The sequence below is a fragment of the Cyprinodon tularosa genome, unplaced genomic scaffold (assembly GCF_016077235.1).
Source record: "Cyprinodon tularosa strain WSP-4 unplaced genomic scaffold, ASM1607723v1 ctg57, whole genome shotgun sequence".
NCBI classification, from domain to species: Eukaryota; Metazoa; Chordata; class Actinopteri; order Cyprinodontiformes; family Cyprinodontidae; genus Cyprinodon; species Cyprinodon tularosa.
The window spans coordinates 1750917-1776150 of record NW_024039307.1 but is presented as its reverse complement, the minus strand read 5'-3'; the positions used below and the strand labels follow the sequence as shown (position 1 = coordinate 1776150).

Sequence of the window (25234 nt, the reverse complement as noted above, 5' to 3'; positions counted from 1 at the left end):
AATTGTGAGGCAAGAGCTTGAGCAGAACGCAGACGGGTACTCGAGAGCAGCATAGTAAGTGAAAAAATGTTTAATAAATGACAAAAAAAACTTACAGTCAGGGACAAGAAGCACTGAGCAAGGAGCAACTCTCGACATAGAAGATGTTCCTAGCTTCTATTCCTTCACTGGTTCAATAGTAAGAAAAATATCCAGGGTAGGAAAGGAAGTTTAGACCGCTGTGCTGAATACAGCAGACCAACAGTGTTTGGCCTTGTGGACGTTATTACACAATGAGCATACACATCAGCATCAGAATGCCTTTATTTGTTATTGAACAGAGTAGACCGAAAGTCACCCATCCAATAGATACAATACAACAATTATGAGGCGAAAAGGATCTGAAACTGCAACCACTGGAAGGCGCTGTCCTGGCTTTCCTTTGTTAATAAAAGCAAATATAGGGGGTAGGAGAAAATAAACATGAAAAATCTTGCAGTGTGTCCCTGCAAATCAAGGAAGGAAGGAAGGAAGGAAGGAAGGAAGGAAGGAAGGAAGGAAGGAAGGAAGGAAGGAAGGAAGGAAGGAAGGAAGGAAGGAAGGAAGGAAGGAAGGAAGGAAGGAAGGAAGGAAGGAAGGAAGGAAGGAAGGAAGGAAGGAAGGGGTATGGTAAGGAAATAAGAGGAGGAACCTGGAGGACGATGAGGTTTTGAAGGCACATGTATCTGCAGCGATGGGAGATGCTTGTCAAGTCATGACCACAGACTTTTGGAAAACAAACTGCAAAAACAAAATCAAATTCAATTCAGTTTATTTATATAGCACCAATTAACTACAAATGTCGTCGTAAGGCACTTTACAGTTCACCCAATCATACAGTCAAATTGATTAAAAGTTTTCTATCTAAGAAAAACCAGTTGATTGCATTGACTCATTGACTCAAATGCAATCCCTCACACTAAGCATGCTTTTAACGACAGTGGAGAGGAAAAACTCCCTTTTATCAGGAAGAAACCCCCAGCAGAGGTTACAAAAATGTAACTGTAATGAAGCTCTTTATTATGAAACCCCCAAAATCAAAATATGAAGATTTACATTATCATGTACTACATTGATGAGACATGAAGAAACGATGTTTATGTGTTAAACTCTGTGAGCTCGGCTGTTTCTATACGTCATGTGGCTTAAATGATTGTGGGCAACCGTATAGTCCCATTGCAGCACATAAGAAGGAGCTGTGCTAAACAAACTACGATAAGAAGCACCCTGCTTCCTCCTCCTACCTGCTTCCTTCAGACAGCACCTATAATGGCCACCCCTGCAAATTTTCACTTTAGCTTAGTCATTAATGATCTGAAAGCAGGCATCACATGAACCGGGCTATTCAATCGATTAAAAAAAATTACAGAAATAAGTATCTTTAAAAACAAAGATGAATGTAAAAAAAATATAAATAGCTTTGCAAAAGTCATTGTTATTACAACCTGAACCTTCAACTTGTTAAAATTGAATTTTCCTAAACAGGCCCATAGAATAACATAGTACATGTTTCCTTTTAAGACATTCCTGGGTTTGCAGCTAATCCAAACTATTTTGGTGTTCAGATTACAGATTGATTAAACTGAGATGTTTAATGCAGTTTTTTTTAACCCTAAACCTGACTCAAAGCTCTCCTCAACTGACCTGAACTCCTGAACTGTCTGCTGCCTGTTTTTGCTTATACACTTTATTAGGGACCCCCTTTTGCCTTTAGAACTGCCTCAATTCTTCGTGGCATAGATTCAACAAGGTGCTGGAAGCATTCCTCAGAGAGTTTGGTCCATATTGACATGATGGCATGACACAGTTGCCGCAGATTTGTCGGCTGCACATCCATGATGCGAATCTCCCGTTCCACCACATCCCAAAGATGCTCTATTGGATTGAGATCTGGTGACTGTGGAGGCCATTTGAGTACAATGAACTCATTGTCATGTTCAAGAAACCAGTTTGAGATGATTCCAGCTTTATGACATGGCGCATTATCCTGCTGAAAGTAGCCATCAGAAGTTGGGTACATTGTGGTCATAAAGGGATGGACATGGTCAGCAACAATACTCAGGTAGGCTGTGGCGTTGCAACGGTGCTCAATTGGTACCAAGGGGCCCAAAGAGTGCCAAGAAAATATTCCCCACACGATGACACCACCACCACCAGCCTGAACCGTTGATACAAGGCAGGATGGATCCATGCTTTCATGTTGTAGACGCCAAATTCTGACCCTACCATCCGAATGTCACAGCAGAAATCGAGACTCATCAGACCAGGCAACGTTTTTCCAATCTTCTATTGTCCAATTTCGATGAGCTTGTGCAAATTTTGGCCTCAGTTTCCTGTTCTTAGCTGAAAGGAGTGGCACCCGGTGTGGTCTTCTGCTGCTGTAGCCCATCTGCCTCAAAGTTCGACGTACTGTGCGTTCAGAGATGCTCTTCTGCCCACCTTGGTTGTAACCGGTGGTTATTTGAGTCACTGTTGCCCTTCTATCAGCTCGAACCACTCTGGCCATTCTCCTCTGACCTCTGGCATCAACAAGGCATTTCCGCCCACAGAACTGCCGCTCACTGGATGTTTTTTATTTTTCGGACCATTCTCTGTAAACCCTAGAGATGGTTGTGCGTGAAAATCCCAGTAGATCAGCAGTTTCTGAAATACTCAGACCAGCCCTTCTGGCACCAACAATCATGCCACGTTCAAAGTCACTCAGATCACCTTTCTTCCCCCATACTGATGCTCGGTTTGAACTGCAGGAGATTGTCTTGACCATGTCTACATGCCTAAATGCACTGAGTTGCCGCCATGTGATTGGCTACTTAGAAATTAAGTGTTAACAAGCAGTTGGACAGATGTACCTAATAAAGTGGCCGGTGAGTGTATACTGTAACAGTATGTTCAATAATACTCTGCAACAGAACCCTGAAGCCTTCAAACAGCAGCTGTGTTTATACTACAACTAGATTAAGTTATCTAATTAATTTAGTAATTTCAGTTTTTTTGTTAGTTAGTTAGTTAGTTAGTTAGTTAGTTAGTTAGTTAGTTAGTTAGTTAGTTAGTTAGTTAGTTAGTTAGTTAGTTAGTTTGTTTGTTTTATGAATATACAAATGCCTAAGACTTAGACTCACCTTTGTTTATCCCTGGGGTTTACTCCTTCAGGGAAATTTCAAAATGCCATTAAACATAAAAATACGACAGACAATATGAAAAGAGTGTATAAGGACCTAAAAAACATTTAAAGAAAGAAAACAGTTGTCCTGCAATATGTTTCCCTTAGGTATAAAAATATCTACACAGTAGAGAGCTCAGGGAAGATGCACTTTGCAATGCATTGCACTTTCATAGTAATGCAATGCATTTTCTGTTTTATTTATTTCAGTTAAAAATGTTTTTTTTTTTCTATTTGTTTACCATCACATTCTGTAGCATTGGCTACAGGAAAAGGTGACTTCTAAAAATAACTGGCTTATGAAGACAATATTTTATTTAGGCTCTTCAGAGGAAATAGGACCAAGTAGAACTGTACTATATGCTTTTGACTTTAGAAGTATGAATTTGCAAAGGATTCCAGCAAAGAGCAATAGTTACCAGAAATCCAGTACAACATACCTATTGTGATCTAAAGATGAAATCTCTTAGTTGCATTTTCCTCACAGGTTCTCTGTAACTAAAGTGTGGGTTTGAACAAAGACAAGAGTGTTGGGTGGGTGGAATTGTAAACATATGCAGAGGCTAGAAAGGCTAGCAAGTGGGCAACAGCAGTCCACAGTATTGCAAAAGCCTTCCACTCTGTTTAAAATCAGTTTTTGCCTTTCATACTGAATGTAAATAAAGGATTTGATCTTATGTTAAATATTATTTGCTAAACAAAAGAAATGTTTTTTGGTAATTAATGTTACCAACGTTATAATGGATTTGCCTGACTTACTCAATATGCAACTCCTGGTTTTAGGTCTCATTTTTTATTATAATCAGCAAGCATTTTTCTCATAGAGTTACATTTTAGCTTGAGATGCATTTTTGCCAAAGGTGCATGATGGAAAACTCAGATATGCAGCTGTTTAGTTTTCTCTTCACTCAGGCAAAACACCTCTCCTGAAATTAGAAGTTTTACTTTCCTTATTCTAATGCATTTTTTTATAAAAATTTTTGCTGCCGTGCCACTGCTTTTTTCTAGTCTTTATGTAAATAGAAGCACAACCTTTGCTCAAGGGTGGACAAGCAAAGCAATTAAGCAACTTAATCTTGGTAAATAAATTTCAGTCAGCAGTCATGAGTTTCAAAGGTCAAAGGATATGTTTCAGGCAACAAACCAAAAAGTCTGCAGGTAGAAAAATTACATAAAACTACAGACTCTGAACCATGCATTTGGTAAATTACAGAATGTGGATACAGGTATTATGAATGGGGAGTGTTGGCCTAGTGGTTAGAGCAGTGCGCTTGTGCTCTGAGAAGGTTGCAAGGCTGCTCCCTGAGCAAGACCCTTAACCCCGCACTGCTGCCTGGGCATCACACAATGGCAGCCAATGGCAGCCCACTGCTCTCCAAGGGGATGGATTAAATGCAGAGAGTGAATTTCCCTATTGTGGGACAACAGACAGGATTTACATAAATAATAAATTAATAACATAGTTTCTCTACTGCACAATGCCTAGGACATTTGTGCCATTCTCACACAAATGCATTATACCCAATCATTTCTTATATATCCAGTACCTTCCTTAGAGGAATACTTTTATGTAAAACTCTTTGAAAACAAGAGGTAAAAGTTAAATATGCATCCTGTGTGATTATTCATGGACTCGCAGCAGAGCGAGTTACAGACTGATCGTGTTTGATGTTTTTGTTCAAGTGTTACTCTGAAACTGCATGCCTTTTGTTGTATTGTCTTACCAAACAGAATATCGGTGAGAAGTGAAGAAGCAGGGTGGCATCTCAGACTTAAAAGCTTTCTGCTTTATGATCATTACTGCAGTGACTAAACAGCGCCCCCACCTGGCCACCTACACAGGTTCTTTACAACCTAAAATCACAGCTAATTCACATTTTTACTGTGAGGATGGTTTATATTCACTTAAATAGCTTTTATTTTAGCTCATGAACATGGATTGGGGATACAGAACATTATTACCCAAACCAAAACATAAAATATAACAGGGATTAAGCTAAAAAGGGGTGTTTGGTTGTTTTTTCATAATCCAGCATATTTATTTTCAGCCACGCTACACTATAATGAGGTCCACCTGTATCTGTCTGCAGCCCCTAAGTATCTTCCCATAGAGTGTCATGTAGTTTTTGGTTAAATGTCCACCCTTCAGCTCATTTTGGATGTTAAAATAACAATTTTCTATCTTCTCCGAGGATTCTTTTCATTTTCTTTCATATACATTTTTTGCTTTTTATTTTAAAGCATTTTAAATATTTTTTTTCAGTTCTTTACATTCTTCCCTCTGCTATAAACTAAACAGAATATGCTGTTCTTCTGAAAACTGCTACAAAGTGCCCATTATTTCAGCAACAAATTCAAAACACGCTGCTTCTTTTTATCTATAAATGAAGGTGAGACAATAATTCAGAGAATCAATGACCTTTAAGAAAAAATGTCACACTATTATTTTGGACCTACTCCTATTAAGTGAATCAATCCAACAGAATCAGTAGTTTTTATGTTCTAAACAGTGGTCTGTTTCTTTTTTTTGTTAATCTACAAAACCTGCTTGTTACTTTCAACACAACTTTATCAGATGGTTTTTTTGTATTTATTTTTATCTGAACTTTGAAATTTCAAATAAACAATGGAAGCTTCACTACTGGAAATGTGGATCCTAGAAGCCATTTTTTAGAAGAAACAAAGAAAAGTTTGCTGTACCCAATCGTGTAAGTGTCACAAACCGAGACAAAAGACAGAAACACAGTGAGCTTTTAGGACTTTCTGAGATAGGAAAAGTGTTAGTTGTTAATTAGTCTTTTCAGAATAATATTAAAAAAAACAATGACTATTGTCTAAGCAGGTCAGCTAAAACGATTGATGCCAACTGATAACCAACATTTTCTAAATATAGAATCATATGAAATTCACATTTTCCTTCAACATTCTCAAATTTTTATTTTTAACAGTTGCTTGAAAAAAAAAAACTTTAGTGCAAATCATACAGAAGAATTATTTAAGAACATGATTTTAAATTAGTAATAAATATACACAAGTCCATTTACATTTTGAAATGCTACAAGCACTTGTCACAGTTCAGCATCAGTCTCAAGCTCCATCCTGTACATCCAACAGGTTAGAGTCAGAACCAAAGCAAAAATACCAGCTTCGCCCAAAAAGGACAGGAAAAAAAAAAAGATTACAGATGCACAGGTGTGAGATAAGTTATATAACACAATTATCAATTCAATCTCACAAAATAATTACCCTGTATAGAAGTCATTTGTCAAACTTTCAGTCAATATAAGAAAACAAATACTTTGATTTGACTTAGCAACAAAATATTTTCTGTCCCACAAGAATATCATCAGCTGGCCAAAAAACAGAATTTTAAGTTGCAAAAAAAAAAAAACAGTTTTTATCTTGTGGATGAAAACAAATACTATCTTCCAAGTACTGTATGGGAACGAAACCACCGCAAAACCGCGGTCTGCTAAGGGTTTGTGGGAAGATGTGCAAAACAAAGCATAAATCCTAAAAGGTAAATCAGATTAGAATGCCTAAATCCCAAATGTTGTGATTGGGTCTGTCAAAGATGCAACAACCTTCACAGAATACAGTGCTTCTATTTAGAGCTGCAGTGCAAATTAAAAGAGTTCACAGGTGTAGTTTAATTACATTAATCTGTAAATGCACATTTGGCTGCAACAACAACAAAAAAAAAAAAAATCATTATCCACCTAACTTTAGGAAAATATTTTAAAAACTTCTAAATGAAAATTTCAAACAGATCAGATTTTAAAGTATATTTCAATAATAAACAATGGCATAAAGCAACAAAAAATATATTAATCTGAGAAACACTTAAAAGTGAAGTATGTTCACCACTGTCATGCTATATTTCTCCTTTTTAAATAAATGTATTGGCACAAGAGAGCATTCTATTCAGACTCCTTCAGTAGCAGCAGGATGCTATAAAATTCTTTAGCATTAATTTCAGTAAATGTTACATTCATAGTAATTGTGGAAAACATACATCAGCTGTGTTTCTAAAAGAATTATGATTAGAAAACACATGAGGACACTAATTGTAGAGCTTTAGGCTAAGGTTACAATATATGGTGCTAAATTTTTAAATTCTATTTTAACCTCAGGAAAAAAAAAACATCACATTTACATTTTTTTAACAGTAATCAAGTCAAATTGTTTACCCATTATAGTAAAGGTTTATGATCAGATTCAGTGTTGGAGCTATATTAACATAAATGCATCTTAAATCAACATAGATGGAGCAGAAGCTCGCAGACAGCATGCAGTACCAAATAGAAACCAAAAGGCAACAGAGTCAAACAAGAAAAAAGTGCAAATGCATGCCAGAAATGATTGCCCACCTGCCATGCTCTCTAAACCACCCATTCTGAAGAAATCACCAGAAAGCTAAGCTCAGTTCATCCTCCTTCATTTTTCCAATTTCTGGCAGTAAGCAGCCAGATTGCCTTTGAGAGCAACTCCAAGCTGAAGACAGCAAATTCATGAAATGAAGAGCATTTTTCTTCAAAAACCCAAGCAACTAAAATGACAAACATCTGAATAAAAGGTTCCCTTGACAGACAGGTTTGTTTTATCCTTTCCATTTTTTACCTAGTTATTGTACAGTATAATACAGCCGAGAGCTCTACTAGGTTTCCAGTGTGCGTACTCGTATTTCTCCCAGTAGAATAATGAACAGTTTCAAACAGCAGCACTCCTGAAACAACAAAAAAGGACAAGAAATAAAAGTTATGAATAGAACAACAACATTGGGCTTTACATAAAACATCCTTCAAATTCACTTTTACCTCTAGTAAGGACAAAGGAAGAGCATTATACTGTATGATCACCAAGTCTCTAAAATTTCTATGGGTACTAACTGCTGACTAAAAAGGGCTTTATAGAGTACTGATGGTCGTAATGTTGACTCTGACACAGAGAATATGTTAAAAAACTTTTTTTTTTTCACACTGAAAAATATTAATTTAAAAGAGTACTTCTAGTTTTATCAATACTTTATTTTCCTAGCAGATTTAAACACATCAGACATGTCCATATTTCAGTCACGGCTCTAATGCTCATCGTCAGACTCCACATGAATCCAAATAAACCATGGCATTGTTTGTCTTCGTCTCTTTACAAGGCAGTAAGGTAAAAAGGGTTTCCATTGCAGTTTTATGAATATATAAAAACTCTGATGCACCAGAAAAACCACCAAATATTTTATAACAACAAAAATGTAAAAACAAGACTTTTTTTCTAAATTGCAGTTTTTCTATTTAGTACAGTTATTACGTTTTACGCAATTTGAAGGTTAATATAAACACAGCTATTGTGAGCTAATACAGAATTTGGATGCTTGCTCAATCCATTGGGGTTAGAAAATAAAAACTTAAGCTGAGACAAAAAAAGAAAATTGTCATTTTATAATCCTTTAAATCAGTGATTCCAAACCGGGGGTACTCATACACCTAGTGGGCCGCTACTGCATTGCAAGGGGTACATGAAAATATTTAATTTCTTAGATAGTTAAATAAATGAACAGACTGGATGTAGAGAACAGCCTGAGACAGAGCTCATCAAAGCAGCTCAGGTGTCTTGATGAAAACAAAGTAAAACTAATTAATTTTACAATCAACTATTGTATGTTCCAGTTTTGGTCAGTAATCAATATTTTTGATTGAGAGGGGCACTCATGGTAAGACAAAAAAAGGTTGGTAAACACGGCTTTAAATCCTCTCCTATGGTCACTCGTAAAAAAACAAAAGCCTGGATACAAGCAGGCAAAGCAGCTTCCTGCATAGCGAAAATGGTTTGTGCCTAAGGGTAGTGGAACTGCATCACCTAGAAGTGTAAGCATGTTTAGATGTCTATCCTGGACCCTTTAATCCTGTGACCCCATCGTAGATAGGTGGAAGTATGAATCATTTATTATGCTACTGAAATGAAAGATGAACTGTTCTTAAAACGTTCTTATTTTGAATATTCTTTCTTATTATGCAATTAGTACAATTGAGTTTGGTTTTTTTTCTAAAGTATTCTACTTACCCATCTTAGTTAACCATTTATGTCATCAAGTGGAGGTTTTCTGCTTAGAGCAGCCGGTGATGGTTCCAGGTGCTACTCCTTGAATCTGAGAGGCAGCAGCTTCATCTTTCTGAGGTTTCACAAAAGTGATTTTAATGGGAATACCTTTGATGCTGTGCTGCATTCTGCTGTACTGCCGCATAGAGGGGTTAAACGTGCGAATGGGAACCTGTGCCAGTGCAGGGGCTTCCAGCTTTGGCTGTATGCTCTCTTTAATGATAATTTTACTTCGCTTGCTAGAGAAGACGGTTTGCACTGGGAGAATGGAAGGCCTCTTCGCAGAGCCAGATGTTTGGAGTCTTGTGTTATGCCGAGGCGGCGCTTGCAGTTTCTCCTTTAAATGGGAAACTCCTCGAAGCGAGTGTTCATTGTTTTCTTTTGTGAGAGAGATCCCTCCCTCTTTTCTTTTCTTCATCTCTTTGAGTTTTTGGGGACAGACGGCCATGTGTTTGGTCCTGCTGCGTCGCATTGTGAACTCCCTGCTGCAGTGTGGGCAGACAAAGATCTCTACCTGTGTAGGTGACAGTTTATTTGTTGAGGAAATCGACTTGTTTCTATGAGGCATTATCCTCTGGACAAACTTCTTCTTCCGTTTATTAAGTATTTTGATCTTGACCGGTGCGTCTTGACTTGGTTTGGACCGGTTTGCCTGGCTGATTCTGACTGAGGTGTTTTGTCCGTTAGCAGAATTTGTCGTGGACAGTACTCCATTCTGAGTTTTAGCAAAATGGCGTAAAGGGACAGGATTTTTTTTTGGTGTGTATCGCTTCTTATCGCTTGCATTTGCACATGCCAAGATGTGCTTGTGCAGCTCTGGCATGTTGTCAAAGCTTTTCCCACACTTGGTGCAACGAATAGCTGTACTGAAGGTTTGTGGGATGTTGTGAGTTGTGAAGTTTGTAGCTGAAGCAAGTGAGCCAGCAGGGGATTTGTTATGGTAAGGGAAAGGAGGTGGCTTGAAGCTGGGATAATGCTGGTTTATGCCAAGACGAACATCCGGCCCTTTAATTTTATCTCCATCTAAAGTCAGAACTGTTGTGAACACCTCATCTGCAGCCATGTCAACTTCACATTCTTCCTTTTTCACGGATTTTATGGATTTATCTCCCAATTTAGTGGCTGAAGGATCCGTGTTGGTTTTAATCGTGTTATTGTAGTTCTGAGGTCTAAGTTTGCCTTTTTCTTCTTCTGTGTATGAGCACTGCTGACCGGGATGCAGCTCATTTTGATGCTGCTTCAGATTGCAAAGGTAGACAAATTCTTTTGTACATACACTGCAAACATACGTCTTTCCGACACCATGGAGGCTTGATCGATGGTCAAGCAGAGCAGATGGCTTGCCAAATAGCAGCACACAGAACTCACATTTGTAGGGCCACTCATCAGCATGCTCAGCTACATGATGGCTAAGTTCTTTCATTGAATGGAAGAGCTTGTCACACACATTGCAGATGAAGTTTTTAGCGAAAGTCTGTTCCTCAGCATTAACTTCTGTTTCATGGGAGGGCTCTTCCTCAGTTTTGCCAGGAGGAGGTGAAGGAGAGGTATTTGGTGACATAGAAACAGACCTATCAAAAACTTCCTCAGCTTCTTTGGGAGGAAGCTCTGTACAAACAGGTTCTGGATCAGGTCTTGAATCTAGCACAGGAGGGGGATCAGACATCAGTGGGGTGTTGAGAGTGGGGGCTAAAGATTCTGCGATGGAAGAAATAGGAACTACAGGGTCAACAGGTGGAGGGTCGGGCAAGGGTGAAATCTGCTGCTGTTCTTTGTGACTAATGACTATTTGGTCAGGATCTGGAGGCTCTGCAGAATTCTCTTGTAAAGTCACTGAAGTTGGCCCAACATTTCCTGGAGCTTCCAGAGCTATTGTACATTCTATTAAGACGGTGTTGCTGGCAATGCTAAGCAGAGAATCATTTAAATTTAAAGCGGCTGGAAATGGTACTTCTGACATTGGAACAGAATCAACCATCTGTTGGTCAAGCGCAATCTGATCAGTGAGAAACACATGGCCGGGAAGGTTCAGAGTTGGGTCAAGAGGCTGGGAGAGAGTGACAATGTTTGCAGAATTTGCAGAGGCAAATGCAGCAGTCAAATCGCACTGTGAGGCATTTAATCTTTCATCTGTGCAGATTACCAAGGGCTCAGGTGATATGTTTGGGGCGAGTACCTGAATGGGTGGGCTTGAAGGATTGGAAATGGGTGGTGCTAAAACTGTGATTATTGAGGGAGCAGGAGGGAGTACAGTGTGAGTGACGGGGGAAGCAAATGCTATGGCGCATTGGGCAGATGGTTCCAAGGTAAGAGGAGTAAGCGACGCAGTGGACGGAGTCAGGGAATTAGGTGGTATGGCGATTCCATAAACAAGCCCCTCAGTGACATGTTCTAGTGGGCTAACAATGTCTGGACCCGTTACAAGAGTTAAATCTGTGACTACAGGAGTTTCTGTATTCAAGTGGCTTTTAATTAAAACCTTTTCCATGAGATTTGAATTTAAACCCTTAAATATCAGTTCAGGTTCACCAGGGCTCTTTCTTTGTAAACTTAAATCTAGAGCAGCTTCAGCTGACGCTACATCTTCATTTCTTTTGACTGTGTTGGAGAGATCCAGGGGTCGCTGGTTACAGGGATTACCACCAGTTGCTGGGATCCAGCTCTCAGATGATAAAGGACTGACTTCTGACACTGTGATTGTTTGAGCCATGTCAATATTATCAGTTCCTGTTGGCTGAACAGGTGAGTTATGTTTAACTTCAATCTGTCGGTTACCTCCTTCACCCAAATCTAATGGATCCAGCTCTCCTGTTTCCTCATTTGCTGCTGGAGTTTGCTGCGGGGAACCGGTTGGGGAGCTTGTTCTTCTCCTAAATTTTCCTGACCCAGAGGATAGGACTGAGAGTGAGATAGGTATAGAGGGATTCTGCCCATCAGCAGTGAGGGTTGTTGTGGGTTTAAAAACCTCCTGCTTCTCAATAAGCTGCTTAAGCTTTGGAGAAAGGAACACCATGCTTTCCTCTTGAATGCTCACAGACGGCGACAGCTGGGATGACGAGGATAAAGACACAACCACCTCAGACTGCAGTTCAGTTTTGATCTGTGGTAGAAGGGGAGGTGTTGCGGTTCTTCTCTTGGATTGTTGTTGACCAGGGATCTCTGCATCTGTGTTTAGAACTTGGCCAATCTGGGCAGCACCCACAATTAGGGCGTCCAGTCCGACTAAAGGTGAGGACCCAGAGTGTATCGCCATCTCACAGTTATTTACTGTACCTGTTGACAGTATATTTCCATCAATGTAAAAGCCAAGATTCTCTGAAATATTACTTGACATATCTAGCATGAATTGCTCTGCTTCTTCTCCGTTATTTTCCAAAACAGCTGCAGAAACAGTTTTCTCGGTTTGTGTCTGTTGGTGTAATGACTCACTTAGTAACGCTTCAGGAATTTCCTCTTGCGACAGCTCGGCATTTTCCTTCATTTTAAGCTGCTGTTGGTTATCCTGGATGCTGCACTCCTGGTGCTGTCTGTCCGGACTTGTGGAAATTTTCTCTAAAGATTGATAAGGGTGATGAACATGCATGTGCTGTTCTAAGCCTTGTTTGGAGGTAAAGCATCTGTTACAGTCCTGGCAGACAAAAGCGTCTTGATCTTTGATGGGGAGCCTGTGAGAGTATATATGCTCCCAGCTGATATCCAGATGTTCTTGTGTACCCTCCTTTTCTCCAAGATCAGAGATGTACAAGTTGGAAGAGTCATCCATTCTCACTGAGGATACTGATATCTGTCCTTCACACAGGGTTGCTGCAGCAGTCATACCTATTAAGACAAAGGGAATTCCAACATTTAGAGGCTTGATGGTTATTTGAAGAAATGTAGCAAATTATGTTTATTCAGTGAAAATGAAATACTGAATTTTAAGGATTAGTAAGATTTTTTGTAAATAAACCTGAAGAAACTTATTTGCCATAAAAACAAAAGATTTTTGTAGGTATGGAGTAAAAAGCTAAGTCTTACCATTTGGTAGTAACAGATTCAGTTGCTATCCATTATTTCTATACATTTTAATAAGAAAATAAAATTTATTCTGAGACCAAGATAAACAGGACACCTAATACTGAAACAAGCAAGTGTGTTGTTCTTCAAAATCTTATTTGTTTATGAAAATAAATTGCTGTATATGTACGAAGAATAGTTGAAATAGGGCTGGGCGATAATTCAATAACGATATATATCGATCGATAGACGTGTGGCGCAATAGAAAAAAAGAGGGTCGATAAAAGTTCGATAAAAAAGAAACGCAGTTTTCCTTCCTTCTCATTGTAGCCTAGCATGTAGGTTTATGCTAGTCACTGCTTCCTCCCAACCAATCACAATCGCGGACCCAGGCATGCCGTCACCAAGCGCCGCCCTCTCAAACCACAACACAGAGCACATGAAGATGTGCAGCAAGGAGAGACGGAGGAAATTGTTTCAAAGAACGGTTTTTGTAGTTCGGCAGTCTGGCAGTATTTCGGTCATGGCAAGTCGGACCAAAAACAAACCACAGTCATCTGGAAAATGTGTAGGGAACCAGTGAAAACGAAGTCTGATAACACAACCAACTTTTTTTTTTTTTTTTATCATCTCAGCCGCTCACAGCCGCAGGAGTACGAGCTGTGTAGGCCCCGGTGCGCCTCTCCTCCGAGGAATCTTTGGGAAATATATATATATTTTCAGTTCTGGGCAGTTTCCCACGTAGTTCTAACAATTGAGATAAAAATGCTGAGGGGCCAGAAACTTCAAAGTAATAACTCAGGTTAAAGCAGGAAACGGGGGGCGGCGGCGGTGGGGGGGCATTTATTTATTTGTTATATTTTTTTGGTCACTTTTCTGGTCACTTTAGTTTATTCTTTGTCAGTATTTAATAACATAACCCAGGTCTCTTAAGTTATTTTTCTTTAAAACACTTCTGTTATGGTTAAAAAAGTTGGTTAAATAAAGATTTAATTCGAAGTCTGTGTTTGTGTTTTTTTATTAAAATTAAATCATTTAGCAATATTATAACAAGTCCAGACAGAGCTGCACATAAAATATGGTTTCAAATCTTTTCAATAATTATCGATATCGATCAATATGCATTTTTTTTATCGATAAGCTTTTTTTCTATATCGCCCAGTTGAAAGTATAATGTTTCTACACAGGCGTAACATCTGATCTAAAATGCAGTAAAAGTATCTGGCCCTCGTTAGACTTGTTAAAATATTAGAACATCCATCACACTGACAAGGGCTTCTGAAAAGGTGGGTAACTTAAAATAATATCTAACATGGCTTACCATTTTAATTGCAATTGTGGAATGGATGTTTCAAGAATTATGTGCAGATTTTCTGGGTTTTTTGTTTCTGCTGGCAAGAAGACATATGTTAATGGTCCAATGGAAACAGTTTATCAGTGTATTCAGTAAATAGAAAAGAAGCACAACACAAAGCAATAATGTGGAAGCTAATGACTTTTGTAGTACTTCATTTATTAGGATGTTTTTATCCTGAAATATTTTAGAATTTAGCATGTAAGAAGAAAATAATAAAAACATAATAGTGGATAAGAGAAGCAATCGTTTCCATATAATTACAAGCTTAATATCTAAGAGAGGCATCATTATCCAATTCTTTTTGTTATATCAATGATTAAGAAATACTATTAAAACATTAAGTTTTTTTTTTTTTTTAAAGGGCAGCATACATAGAGATAACCCTTACCGTCTAAAACAAAATGGTAGGCCATCAATAAAATGATGGTCAGACGGGTTTGGAAGTATTTAAAATAAACCTTTTATATTTATTTTCCATAATCTTGCCCACACATCTTTCAAACACATGTAAGCAAAAATAGGAAATGATAGCACAGACTTTTAAACTAATTTACATTCCCGTAACCTTTATAAGAAGGATCGTGTGAAATATTGCCGAAATGAGTCACTACTCATTATAAATTAGTTAGATCAATACCTTTTCGAGGGCCTGCAGAAAGGATTCAGTAGGACCTATTTAAACATTTACTTTCAATGTAATCACTGTAGATGGCAACAAATATTTTGATCACTAAGAAGTACATAATAATAAAGAGCAGTTGTTTTATTTTAACAAGTTAAAGGCAGACAGGCGTTGACGTGCGCCTCCCCTGGCTCGGTGACGTTCCCCGCTCCATTGCTAAATGCTCACACAACACGTCGTCATTTGCTCTCCTGCTACAGAGCAAGCTAGCTCGTCTTGATATAAAAACAACTTGACATACGAATGCAGACGTTTAACTAACTACCTAACAGGAAACAGACACACGAAATAATTAAGATGACGTCTGACAACGCTCCATGCAGCAGTTTAAGCGAGGAAATTGATATCGAATTGCATCAACCGAAAGCTACAATGCTAGCACTAGCTTGTTAGCTAATGTCAGAATTAAAAGGCAAATATTTAACGCACCAGCCAAAGCTGTATCTTGATGAATTCGTTTTAAAAGGAGAGAACTAAGGTCTCAATACATACATTTTGGTTCCAAAGTCGAAGAAATATTGGAAACAATCCTGTTGTGCAGCTTGAAGACTGTTTTTTTTTTCTATTTTACTCTATCAACAAAATTCAAGCGTTCTGATTGGACAGAGAACTGGGATGTCAGAATCTAACCAATCAGCGACACGTTTCTTAGGGTTAAGCGTTTAAAAGAACCAGAAGGTGCCCTTATTTATAGCGGACATGTGCAGGACTTTTATTATATTTTTATAATGATACAAACAAGAATAGAGCGTTTAAACATTTAAACCTCAACAAGCAAATAATAAAAAAAATAAAATACTTGTAACATGGAGGTTAAATTTTGTCTGACGCATATAGCCTGGGTTGTTTTAGTGTAAAACATAAAAAAAGAATAAATATTACATTAAATATTGAACTTAATAATCACTGGAAAGTATATTTTACGTTGTCCTGACATTATGAAGTGCTGCAACACTTCAAATGATATAGGTCATTGCTTATGGTTTAATTAAAATTTGTTAAAAACTTAGTAAAAAAAAGAATATATTTGCTGAAATTGGTTTTAAGGTATATTTAATAAATCGTTAAAACGTTGTAGTTGCTTTGCTACACAAATGTATTGAAGTTTAACATGTGCTGTATTCAGCATTCTCACCAGCTGAACTCGTCTTTTAGCTATAACTTTTGGCTTTGATGGATAAGCTACTAAAGATGTCAGTCAGCAGAAAAGCTTTTAAATTTTTGGACAGCAAGTGATTAGGAGTTTTAAATGTATATCAACTTTAAAAGTTTTTAACTCAGAGAACATAGTTCGACATTCTGTGACAAAATAGATTATCTTTTCACGAATTAAGTTTTTAGGTATTTTTAGGCGTTAATTAGTTTATATATATATATATATATATATATATATATATATATATATATATATATATATATATATATATATATATATATATATATATATATATATATATATAGTCAGATTCTTTTTTCAAATATGCATAAACTTTATTCTCAAAATTCCATACCGTTGTAGTACACTATTTTGACCACTAGATGGAGCAAAATTAAAGAAATGTTTTAATGTGGCAGTCAGCCTCAACCGATGCGCGCCCCCGCCTGTCCATGAATTATAACATTTACCTATTTACTCAAGATTATTTTTGAATATGTAATGATTTCATTCTGATAAATTAACTTAAGTTATCTATGTGTTTGTGTGTTGCATGTTATTATATTATAGCTTCATAATGACAATTAATTGTTACAATTAATGTATACAATCTATGAATACCTTCAATCACCAAAGAGCTCATGAAAATTCCTCTGTGCATCCACACATAGAAAAATCATTTAGTTTTATTAAATTAGCTTCATTGAAGCTTTAAAGTAAATAAACATTTAAAACAAATTTTCAAGAAAGAAACAATTCATTAAAGCAGACTGTAGATAAAAACTGAACATTGCTTTAAACATACACTATATTGCCAAAAGTATTTGCTCACCTGCCTTGACTCACATATGAGCTTAAGTGACATCCCGTTCCTAATCCATAGGGTTCAATATGACGTCGGTCCACCCTTTGCAGCTAGAACAGCTTCAACTCTTCTGGGAAGGCTGTCCACAAGGTTTAGGAGTGTGTTTATGGGAATTTTTGACCATTCTTCCAGAAGCGCATTTGTGAGGTCGCACACTGATGTTGGACGAGAAGGCCTGGCTCTCAGTCTCCGCTCTAATTCATCCCAAAGGTGTTCTATCGGGTTGAGGTCAGGACTCTGTGCAGGCCAGTCAAGTTCATCCACACCAGACTCTGTCATCCATGTCTTTATGGACCTTGCTTTGTGCACTGGTGCACAGTCATGTTGGAAGAGGAAGGGGCCAGCTCCAAACTGTTCCCACAAAGTTGGGAGCATGGAATTGTCCAAAATGTCTTGGTATGCTGAAGCATTCAGAGTTCCTTTCACTGGAACTAAGGGGCCAAGCCCAGCTCCTGAAAAACAACCTCACACCATAATCCCCCCTCCACCAAACTTTACACTTGGCACAATGCAGTCAGACAAGTACCGTTCTCCTGGCAACCGCCAAACCCAGACCCGTCCATCAGATTGCCAGATGGAGAAGCGCGATTCGTCACTCCAGAGAACGCGTCTCCACTGCTCTAGAGTCCAGTGGCGGCGTGCTTTACACCACCGCATCCGACGCTTTGCATTGCACTTGGTGATGTATGGCTTGGATGCAGCTGCTCGACCATGGAAACCCATTCCATGAAGCTCTCTGCGCACTGTTCTTGAGCTAATCTGAAGGCCACATGAAGTTTGGAGGTCTGTAGTGATTGACTCTGCAGAAAGTTGGCGACCTCTTCGCACTATGCGCGTCAGCATCCGCTGACCCCGCTCCGTCAGTTTACGTGGCCTACCACTTCGTGGCTGAGTTGCTGTCGTTCCCAAACACTTCCATTTTCTTATAATACAGCTGACAGTTGACTGTGGAATATTTAGGAGCGAGGAAATTTCACGACTGGATTTGTTGCACAGGTGGCATCCTATCACAGTTCCACGCTGGAATTCACTGAGCTCCTGAGAGCGACCCATTCTTTCACAAATGTTTGTAAAAACAGTCTGCATGCCTAGGTGCTTGAATTTATACACCTGTGGCCATGGAAGTGATTGGAACACCTGATTCCAATAATTTGGATGGGTGAGCAAATACTTTTGGCAATATAGTGTATGTTCAACCTGTAAATTCCTGTTTAAATATTTAGATTTTTATATCACTGTTGTTGGAACCTTATCTTTTCAGCTGTCTATGTTATTTCTATGTCGAAATGCTTTGGAAAACAGATGCTACATTGTTCTGGCATTAAAATTAATAATGCCTCATGTCATGTGTTCTCAGTTTTCCTCGATTTCAAATTATCCAAATAGTTGGGTACATATCAATCTTACACATGCACAAAAAACTAACTATTTGGCTTCCTATGGCTTCATAGCAACATTATAGGAGTTCTTAGGACCCCTAACCAAAGTGCATTGGTGCCACTTTTGTGCATATGGGTGGTGCTCTTATGGCACATGCATGGGATGTCTGTTGTTATGTTGCATGTTGGCTGAGTGTTGTTTCACTGTGTCACCACATGCCAGACCTCTGTGGGCCATAATGAAAGATCATAAATAACGCCCCTGCTAAGCCTTTCTTTTTTCTTCGCTGTATTTGAGAATCATCTTTTTAAACTTTGCATTTAGTTATCTAAAACAGCATGTGAAACAGGAGCTATTTTAATGGTAGATTGGTTGGGATTGTTTATATTCATAGCATGCTGTAACAAGGCGCTGCTGACCTGCCAAAAGCTCTGGTGTGTCTTTCACAGCTGATGGCAACTGCACCAAGGAAACCTTAGTCAGCAGCTTAAAACTGGGTCTCCTTGTTATGGAAAAATGCAATTATTGCTGATCACTCAAATGCAGGGGTAAAATATCCAATTCAAATGGAATAGAAGCAATTAGACAGAAGGAGTATTTAGGATGAACAATAATAATAAAAGAAAAGTTCAACTTTACACATAAGACATATTGCAGTGGCAAAAATCTAATTTTGTTAGTTGCATTGTTAGTTAGTCTCAACAGATATCATGCAAAATATAAAATTTAGTTTAGAAATAAATTCATACCTCAGTGACCCCTCAGGAGTTAGTTATGGTAGGAACAAATATGTTTAGTTCCTGTGACATATGAGATCATGTGTGGGAATGAACTCAGTAACACAAATGTGTAACGTTAAAAATTTAAAGATTAAATTGATTAATTAACTTGAACTTAATGTTAAAGGCCTAATTGTGTAAAAGCAAAGTCAGACATTTTAAGTCTTAACAGATACCTGTGGAATGAAGTTATGGTTCACAGCCGTCAATCATTGCATCATATTGTGTGCAGCATGTAAACTGTATACAAACATTTGATTTGTTTGCATTATCCTCAACTTTATCCGAACAGAATGTCTAACATTACTGCCATGATGTTTTCACATGCATGTGAGTGTTTCCACGTGGATATGATTTCTGCAGGCAAGTTCTGAATGTAAGTAGAGCCTGTTAGATTTAGATCATAGGGGCACTATTTTAAAGACTAAATAAAAACAAAACCTCAAGTATACATATATGAAATGTGAAAGGGCCTTCCTTTTCAATAACCCATTTAGTTGTTCTTCAAATTGCTAAGAAACAGATCAATGGATGGTGCAGGAGTTTTGAACTGAGGTTCTGTTTAAAAGTTAGAAGTAGTTAGTATCTTACCTGCAGCAGACAACACTCTCTGCCTCATCATTTAGTATAGATTCAGATGAGTTGGATCTAGACACTGAACTTAATAGCTTGTCTAAGAGGCACCCAGAACATAAGCTTCAGTTTACCTCCTTAAAACAAGTATATTCTAAAGAAATTTGCAGTTTATGCAAGTGATCTTTTGTGGACGTTTAAACCGTCTGAGCTCTGCATTGGGGGATTATTTACAAAGAAGTCTATAATAATTTACACAAGAAATAAAATAGCAGTGATCTTCCTGTAGGAAGCAGAAAAACATAACAAATAAAGTATTTTTGCTCAAACTAAATGTCAAAAATAAAGATAATACAATAACAGCTCTTTTGCTTTGTTAACCCTTTCATAGGCAGAATAGAATTAGTTTACCTTTATTATTCTGCACTTAATTATATTTAGTAAAATAACATTTTGGAAAGAATTTCTTTTTTTGACTGGGTTGTTTTAAGAATTCCGCTTAGTATTATGTACCGTAATTGCACTTGATAATAGGAAAAGTACTGTCACATATTTTATCTTTCAGCTGATGTTTATCTGTGATCCCTTGGTCTGTCAAATAATGATAAAAAATCCATAAATACTGCAGAAGGGGATAATAAAAATAATGTATTCTTTTTATTGTCTGACATTACGTCAGATTTCTAATTTTTTATATCATTTACCAAAATTATTTTTTCTTGCTAAACTTGAAAAAGAGTAAATATATTATTATTTTCCTCATTTAGCATATCCCCAGATAAAACCATGACATTAGATTCTGATTTGCAGCACCTGTGGTTGGATTTCAATGTTACACTTTTAACATGCTGATTCCTTGAATGAAATTATAGAAAGAAAGAAAAAAGCAAGATAAGCCTACTGTAGATAGGGTAAAGCACTCATCACTGCTTGGGTACTATTTGGAGATGCATTAAGGTGTCGCTCTTATCTGTTCCAACAAATATATGCAGGTATAACACTGAGTCAACGTCCAGCCATGATTTAGGAAACAGGTCAGAGATTTTGGGGTTTTATGGCTTATGAGCCCCTAGAAAAAATAAAGCAAAATCCCTTGAGATGAGGGTGGCTGAAGCTGGGAATACACGTTTATTATCAACAGTGAAACTTATAAGGTTTGATCATGTTTTTTATATTATGCTTGGTACTTTTTTTTCTACTACCAATGGACTTACCTGATTAAACAAAGATTTAACGATAAAACAAACAAACAAAAGCAGTTCCTGTACAAGAAGAAAACCTTCCCAACTGGGAAGTAAGAGGGTGGAAGTATCATGTGGGGTAGTTTTACCATAGGAGAGACTGGAGGATTTTCCCAAATAGATGTGTGCAGAAATAAAGTCACATATCTGGACATTAGCCAAAGCTTTAATGGTAACGGTCCTTTCAAAAGGACCTTCAAACATACCATGACACCAGTTACAAAGTGGCTTAAGGAAAACAAAGTTTGTGTTTTGCATTATCCATCACAAGGCCTTGGTCTCCTTTTTATAGAGTTTGCAGGCAGAGTTTCAAGGTTTTGTCCAATCAAGTCACAAATGTGGACTCTGCATCACACTTGTAAACATCATATATGCATTTTTTCAAATCCCTTGAAATAGCTCCCTGTTCTACTACATTTAGCACCATATCTATTTTATTTTATTTTGCACTGCTCTGAACCTTTTCATATCAATGCTTTTAGCACTATGTCTTAAACTGGTTTTCTTTTTCTCCTGTACTGTTTACATTTTTGATCACTGCTGCACTTTATAAATGGAAATGTTAATTTCACTGCTAAGATGCTCGTTCACTCTGTGTATAAAAAAAAATAACAATAGAGTTTAAGTCTAAGTTAGTAAAGCTTTTCTTGTGAAATGATGTACAAGATTGTATTAAAGTTTGAATGTGGCACTTCCAAATATTAAGAATTTTGCGTAAACTTCAGAATTCAAATAAAGTTTCTTAAATGTCATTCTGATTTTTTATTTTTAGACAATAAGGAAAAATTGATACTGTATCTGTTTATACAATATAAACAACTAATTAAAACAAAAAAAGTGAAGCAAAGATTTCACATGTGTAATGATATAAACAGCTAAATACTTTTGCACACACACATTGTAATGAAGAGCAAGACTATGGAATTAGGTGTAAGGCAGAAAATTACAAAGTAATGATTAAATCTTTATCCTAAAAAGATCCATCTATTCGTCTCGATAAAATATATTAAGTAGTTTTTAAAAGAAATCTGTTCAAAAATCTAGAACCATCCCATTAAACTAAGACATGAACCTTTGAGAATAAGATATAAAATTTGCAAAACACTTTCAAGTTTTCCTGTAGTGATGTTTGTGCCCAGAACTCTCCACACAATGTAACATTTAACATTAGCGCAAGACAATGGAGACAAAGAGAAAAAAGATGACAAGTTGGCCCTGATGTGTCCATATGTCAGAGAGATCACTAAGCAAGACTTTGACATAAAACCATAATGGTTCCTGACAAAAAGATATACCGCAGAGTCAAAGACAAAGACTTGACTGTGATCTGACAAGATTCTGTCACTGGTCTTTAAGATGAAATGAATGGCTTTTTTCACGTGCCAGATGTGCAGACTAGAACATGTGTGGTTGAGACAAACAGAATTTTTTTTTTTTTTAACTAAAGTGACACAAATTTTCAAACAAGAACACATAAAAGACAAAAATGAAGTTCCATAAATGCATGAATTCATAAACATTTAGAGGCTGGTAAAACATTAAGTCAGTTTTGGAAATTTTTCCATCAAAACACAAGCCAACGACACTACAATGTTACCCTGCATGCTGGTGATTGTGTCATTATATTCCAAACTCAGATCACTATCATCTTAACAACACTAAGAACAATCAGAACTAGCAATACTTTTATAGATTATATTACTTTAATGATGTCTGCTAATAACATGACAGCATTTCTGGCTTTCTGTTTGTTCCCAAATAGATTTTTAAATCTTGCTACTGGTATGTTAAGAACTTAAACATTTGGGACTGAATACATCTCAGAATTTTGTTTGTTGCAAACCATACAGCTCTCAGTGACCTTTTCAAAGAACTTAACAAAGGAACGCAGCCTTCGCTTCCCATTCCACTTAGAGAACAAACCACCTGAAACCTTGAAATGGATCAACAGGGTTGGCTACTTTAAATCATCACTGATAACATTGTTCACTGCAGTTTTCTCATAAAGATCAAGGACTCATTTCAATAATGTCAAATATATATTTGCATATTTGCTATATTTGCATTGTAGTTTATGATTTTAATGCTTCTGTTAAATGTATAATTTTTACTATTTACAATCAGATTCAAAGTTTCTATCTAAGGAAAACCAGTTGATTGCATCGACTCATTGACTCGAATGCAATCCCTCACACTAAGCATGCAGGGAGGGACGGTGGAGAAAAAAACTCCCTTTTAACTGAAGAAACCTCCAGTAGAACCAGGCTCAGTGTTAGCGGCCATCTACCGAGGCCGACTGGGTTTCAAGGAGACAGAAGCAAACATGGAAAAAGAAACAGATTTATAAAAGGTAACAGTCAATCAGCTCCACAGGCGGACTGGCCCAGGGAATATATAGTCAGGCAGACGAGCTCTGAGCCAGCTCCAGTGTCAGTGGATGAAAGAGAGCACATACAGTTAGTCACAGTAAGAGAAACAGGACTGAACTGAAAAACAGGCCAAACTCCATCTTCTTAAAAACAAGGATGGCAGCAGCACAGCTGATATTTCTCTCTGGGGGGGGGGGGGGGGGGGGGGGGGGGGGGGGGGGTGTCACAGCCAAACAGGAACAGACCAGATGAAGCTACTATGAAAAAGAGTAGAGAGAGAATTTAATTAACAATTTCAGCAGAACGGGAGAATAGAGATAGAATTAAGTAGAATGATGAAAAGGGGTCCCTATGTCCTCCAGCAGTCTAAGCAGCATAACTATAGAGATAGCTCAGGATAACAAGTAAACAGTTGATACAAATATAGAGACATTAACTGATAAAAAAGAAACATTTTCCACATTTTCAAATATAAAAATATTAGCCAATGTAAAAAAGATCACAACTGCTCTAATAAAATCTTTTTGTTAATAAATTACCTTCATTCACATTTCCCTCATTCATAATATTTTATAGTAGTACCTTAAAAGTTAAAATATATATTCCTTTTGTTTGATTCTCCTCTCTTATGTTCTCTTCTCTTGTTCTATGCGATTTATGGATTGATATGGATACGAAATAAGCTTTATTTTGAGCTTGGGTGAACCACTTTTGTACTGATATGGCTTTATTGCTTTGTATTATATAGGAGAAAAAAGCCCATAGCATCACATATCCTCCATCATATAGTTATTTGTTAGTTAGTCCACCCACCAGGAGTGGCTGTCATATGACTAAAGCAAATGTTCTCAGCAAACATTTAAATAACCCTAGATATTTACAGTTATGATAGTAGGACTAAAAAAGGGTCTTTTCTTGAATGCGACCAGTTGGCGTGGTATCAGATGGTTGTTATAAATACCCGATCATCCCGAGATGCCATTCATAGCTGCAGTTCCCTACTGGTGAGCTTAATGGATTGTTTTGACCAGACAAGTTTAGATGGCTGTAGCTAAGTGTGTCAAAGCATATTTATCACTCAGAGGAACAGAAAGTCATTTATAATTCAGCAAAATCCCAGAAAATTATGATATTTTACTTCTAGTGGCACTGAACATAGAGAACACTGTGTTTGTATTGAATATATGAAAAGTTTGAGATAATCAATTTAAGTTTTTTCTAAAACATCTTTTTGTAATTTAGGTTTGTAACCTAATTTACCACATGACTGCGTTTATTATCTTATCTATTCTCCAATTGATGTGGAATCTGTGCTTCCCTTCTACAGTTTGGATTATTTTCTCTGAAGGGGCATCAAAGACATTTAAGACAATTTACTTAGCTCTGTGTGACACAGTAACTGAAGAAAGTAGAAAATCATCTGGCAAATCTTCCAACATTCAGGGGAAAATGATCCAGCTGTTTAGCAAAGCCTGGGTTGGCTCTTTATTTCCTGTCTGCGCAGTTTGTCGTCAACTTCAGATGAATAAAACAGGCAAGATAAACTGTGGAGTGACTCATGTTAA

General features: G+C 37.4%; 1 protein-coding gene across 3 annotated transcripts; it reads right to left on the bottom strand.

Annotated features, from left to right (window-relative positions):
- Window positions 1-6089: 6089 nt before the first annotated feature.
- On the bottom strand, window positions 6090-15896 carry prdm2a (PR domain containing 2, with ZNF domain a). Of its 3 annotated transcripts, none has more exons than XM_038305962.1 (4): window positions 15799-15878; window positions 14589-14655; window positions 9236-13090; window positions 6090-7904 (listed from the first exon to the last, which is right to left on the bottom strand). In XM_038305962.1, the coding sequence occupies exon 3, from the start codon at window positions 13086-13088 to the stop codon at window positions 9261-9263; it is 3828 nt and encodes a 1275-aa protein (XP_038161890.1). In that variant the 5' UTR covers window positions 13089-13090; window positions 14589-14655; window positions 15799-15878; the 3' UTR covers window positions 6090-7904; window positions 9236-9260. The 3 variants fall into 3 exon arrangements, with proteins under 3 accessions (XP_038161890.1, XP_038161891.1, XP_038161889.1); XM_038305963.1 differs by having other exon boundaries at window positions 14589-14658; window positions 15799-15872; XM_038305961.1 differs by lacking the exon at window positions 14589-14655 and having other exon boundaries at window positions 15799-15896.
- Between the last annotated feature and the right edge of the window lie 9338 nt (window positions 15897-25234).

Coding starts and splice junctions, on each gene's coding strand:
- prdm2a (XM_038305961.1), bottom strand. CDS start 13,088: ATGACTGCTGCAGCAACCCTGTGTGAAGGACAGATATCAGTATCCTCA.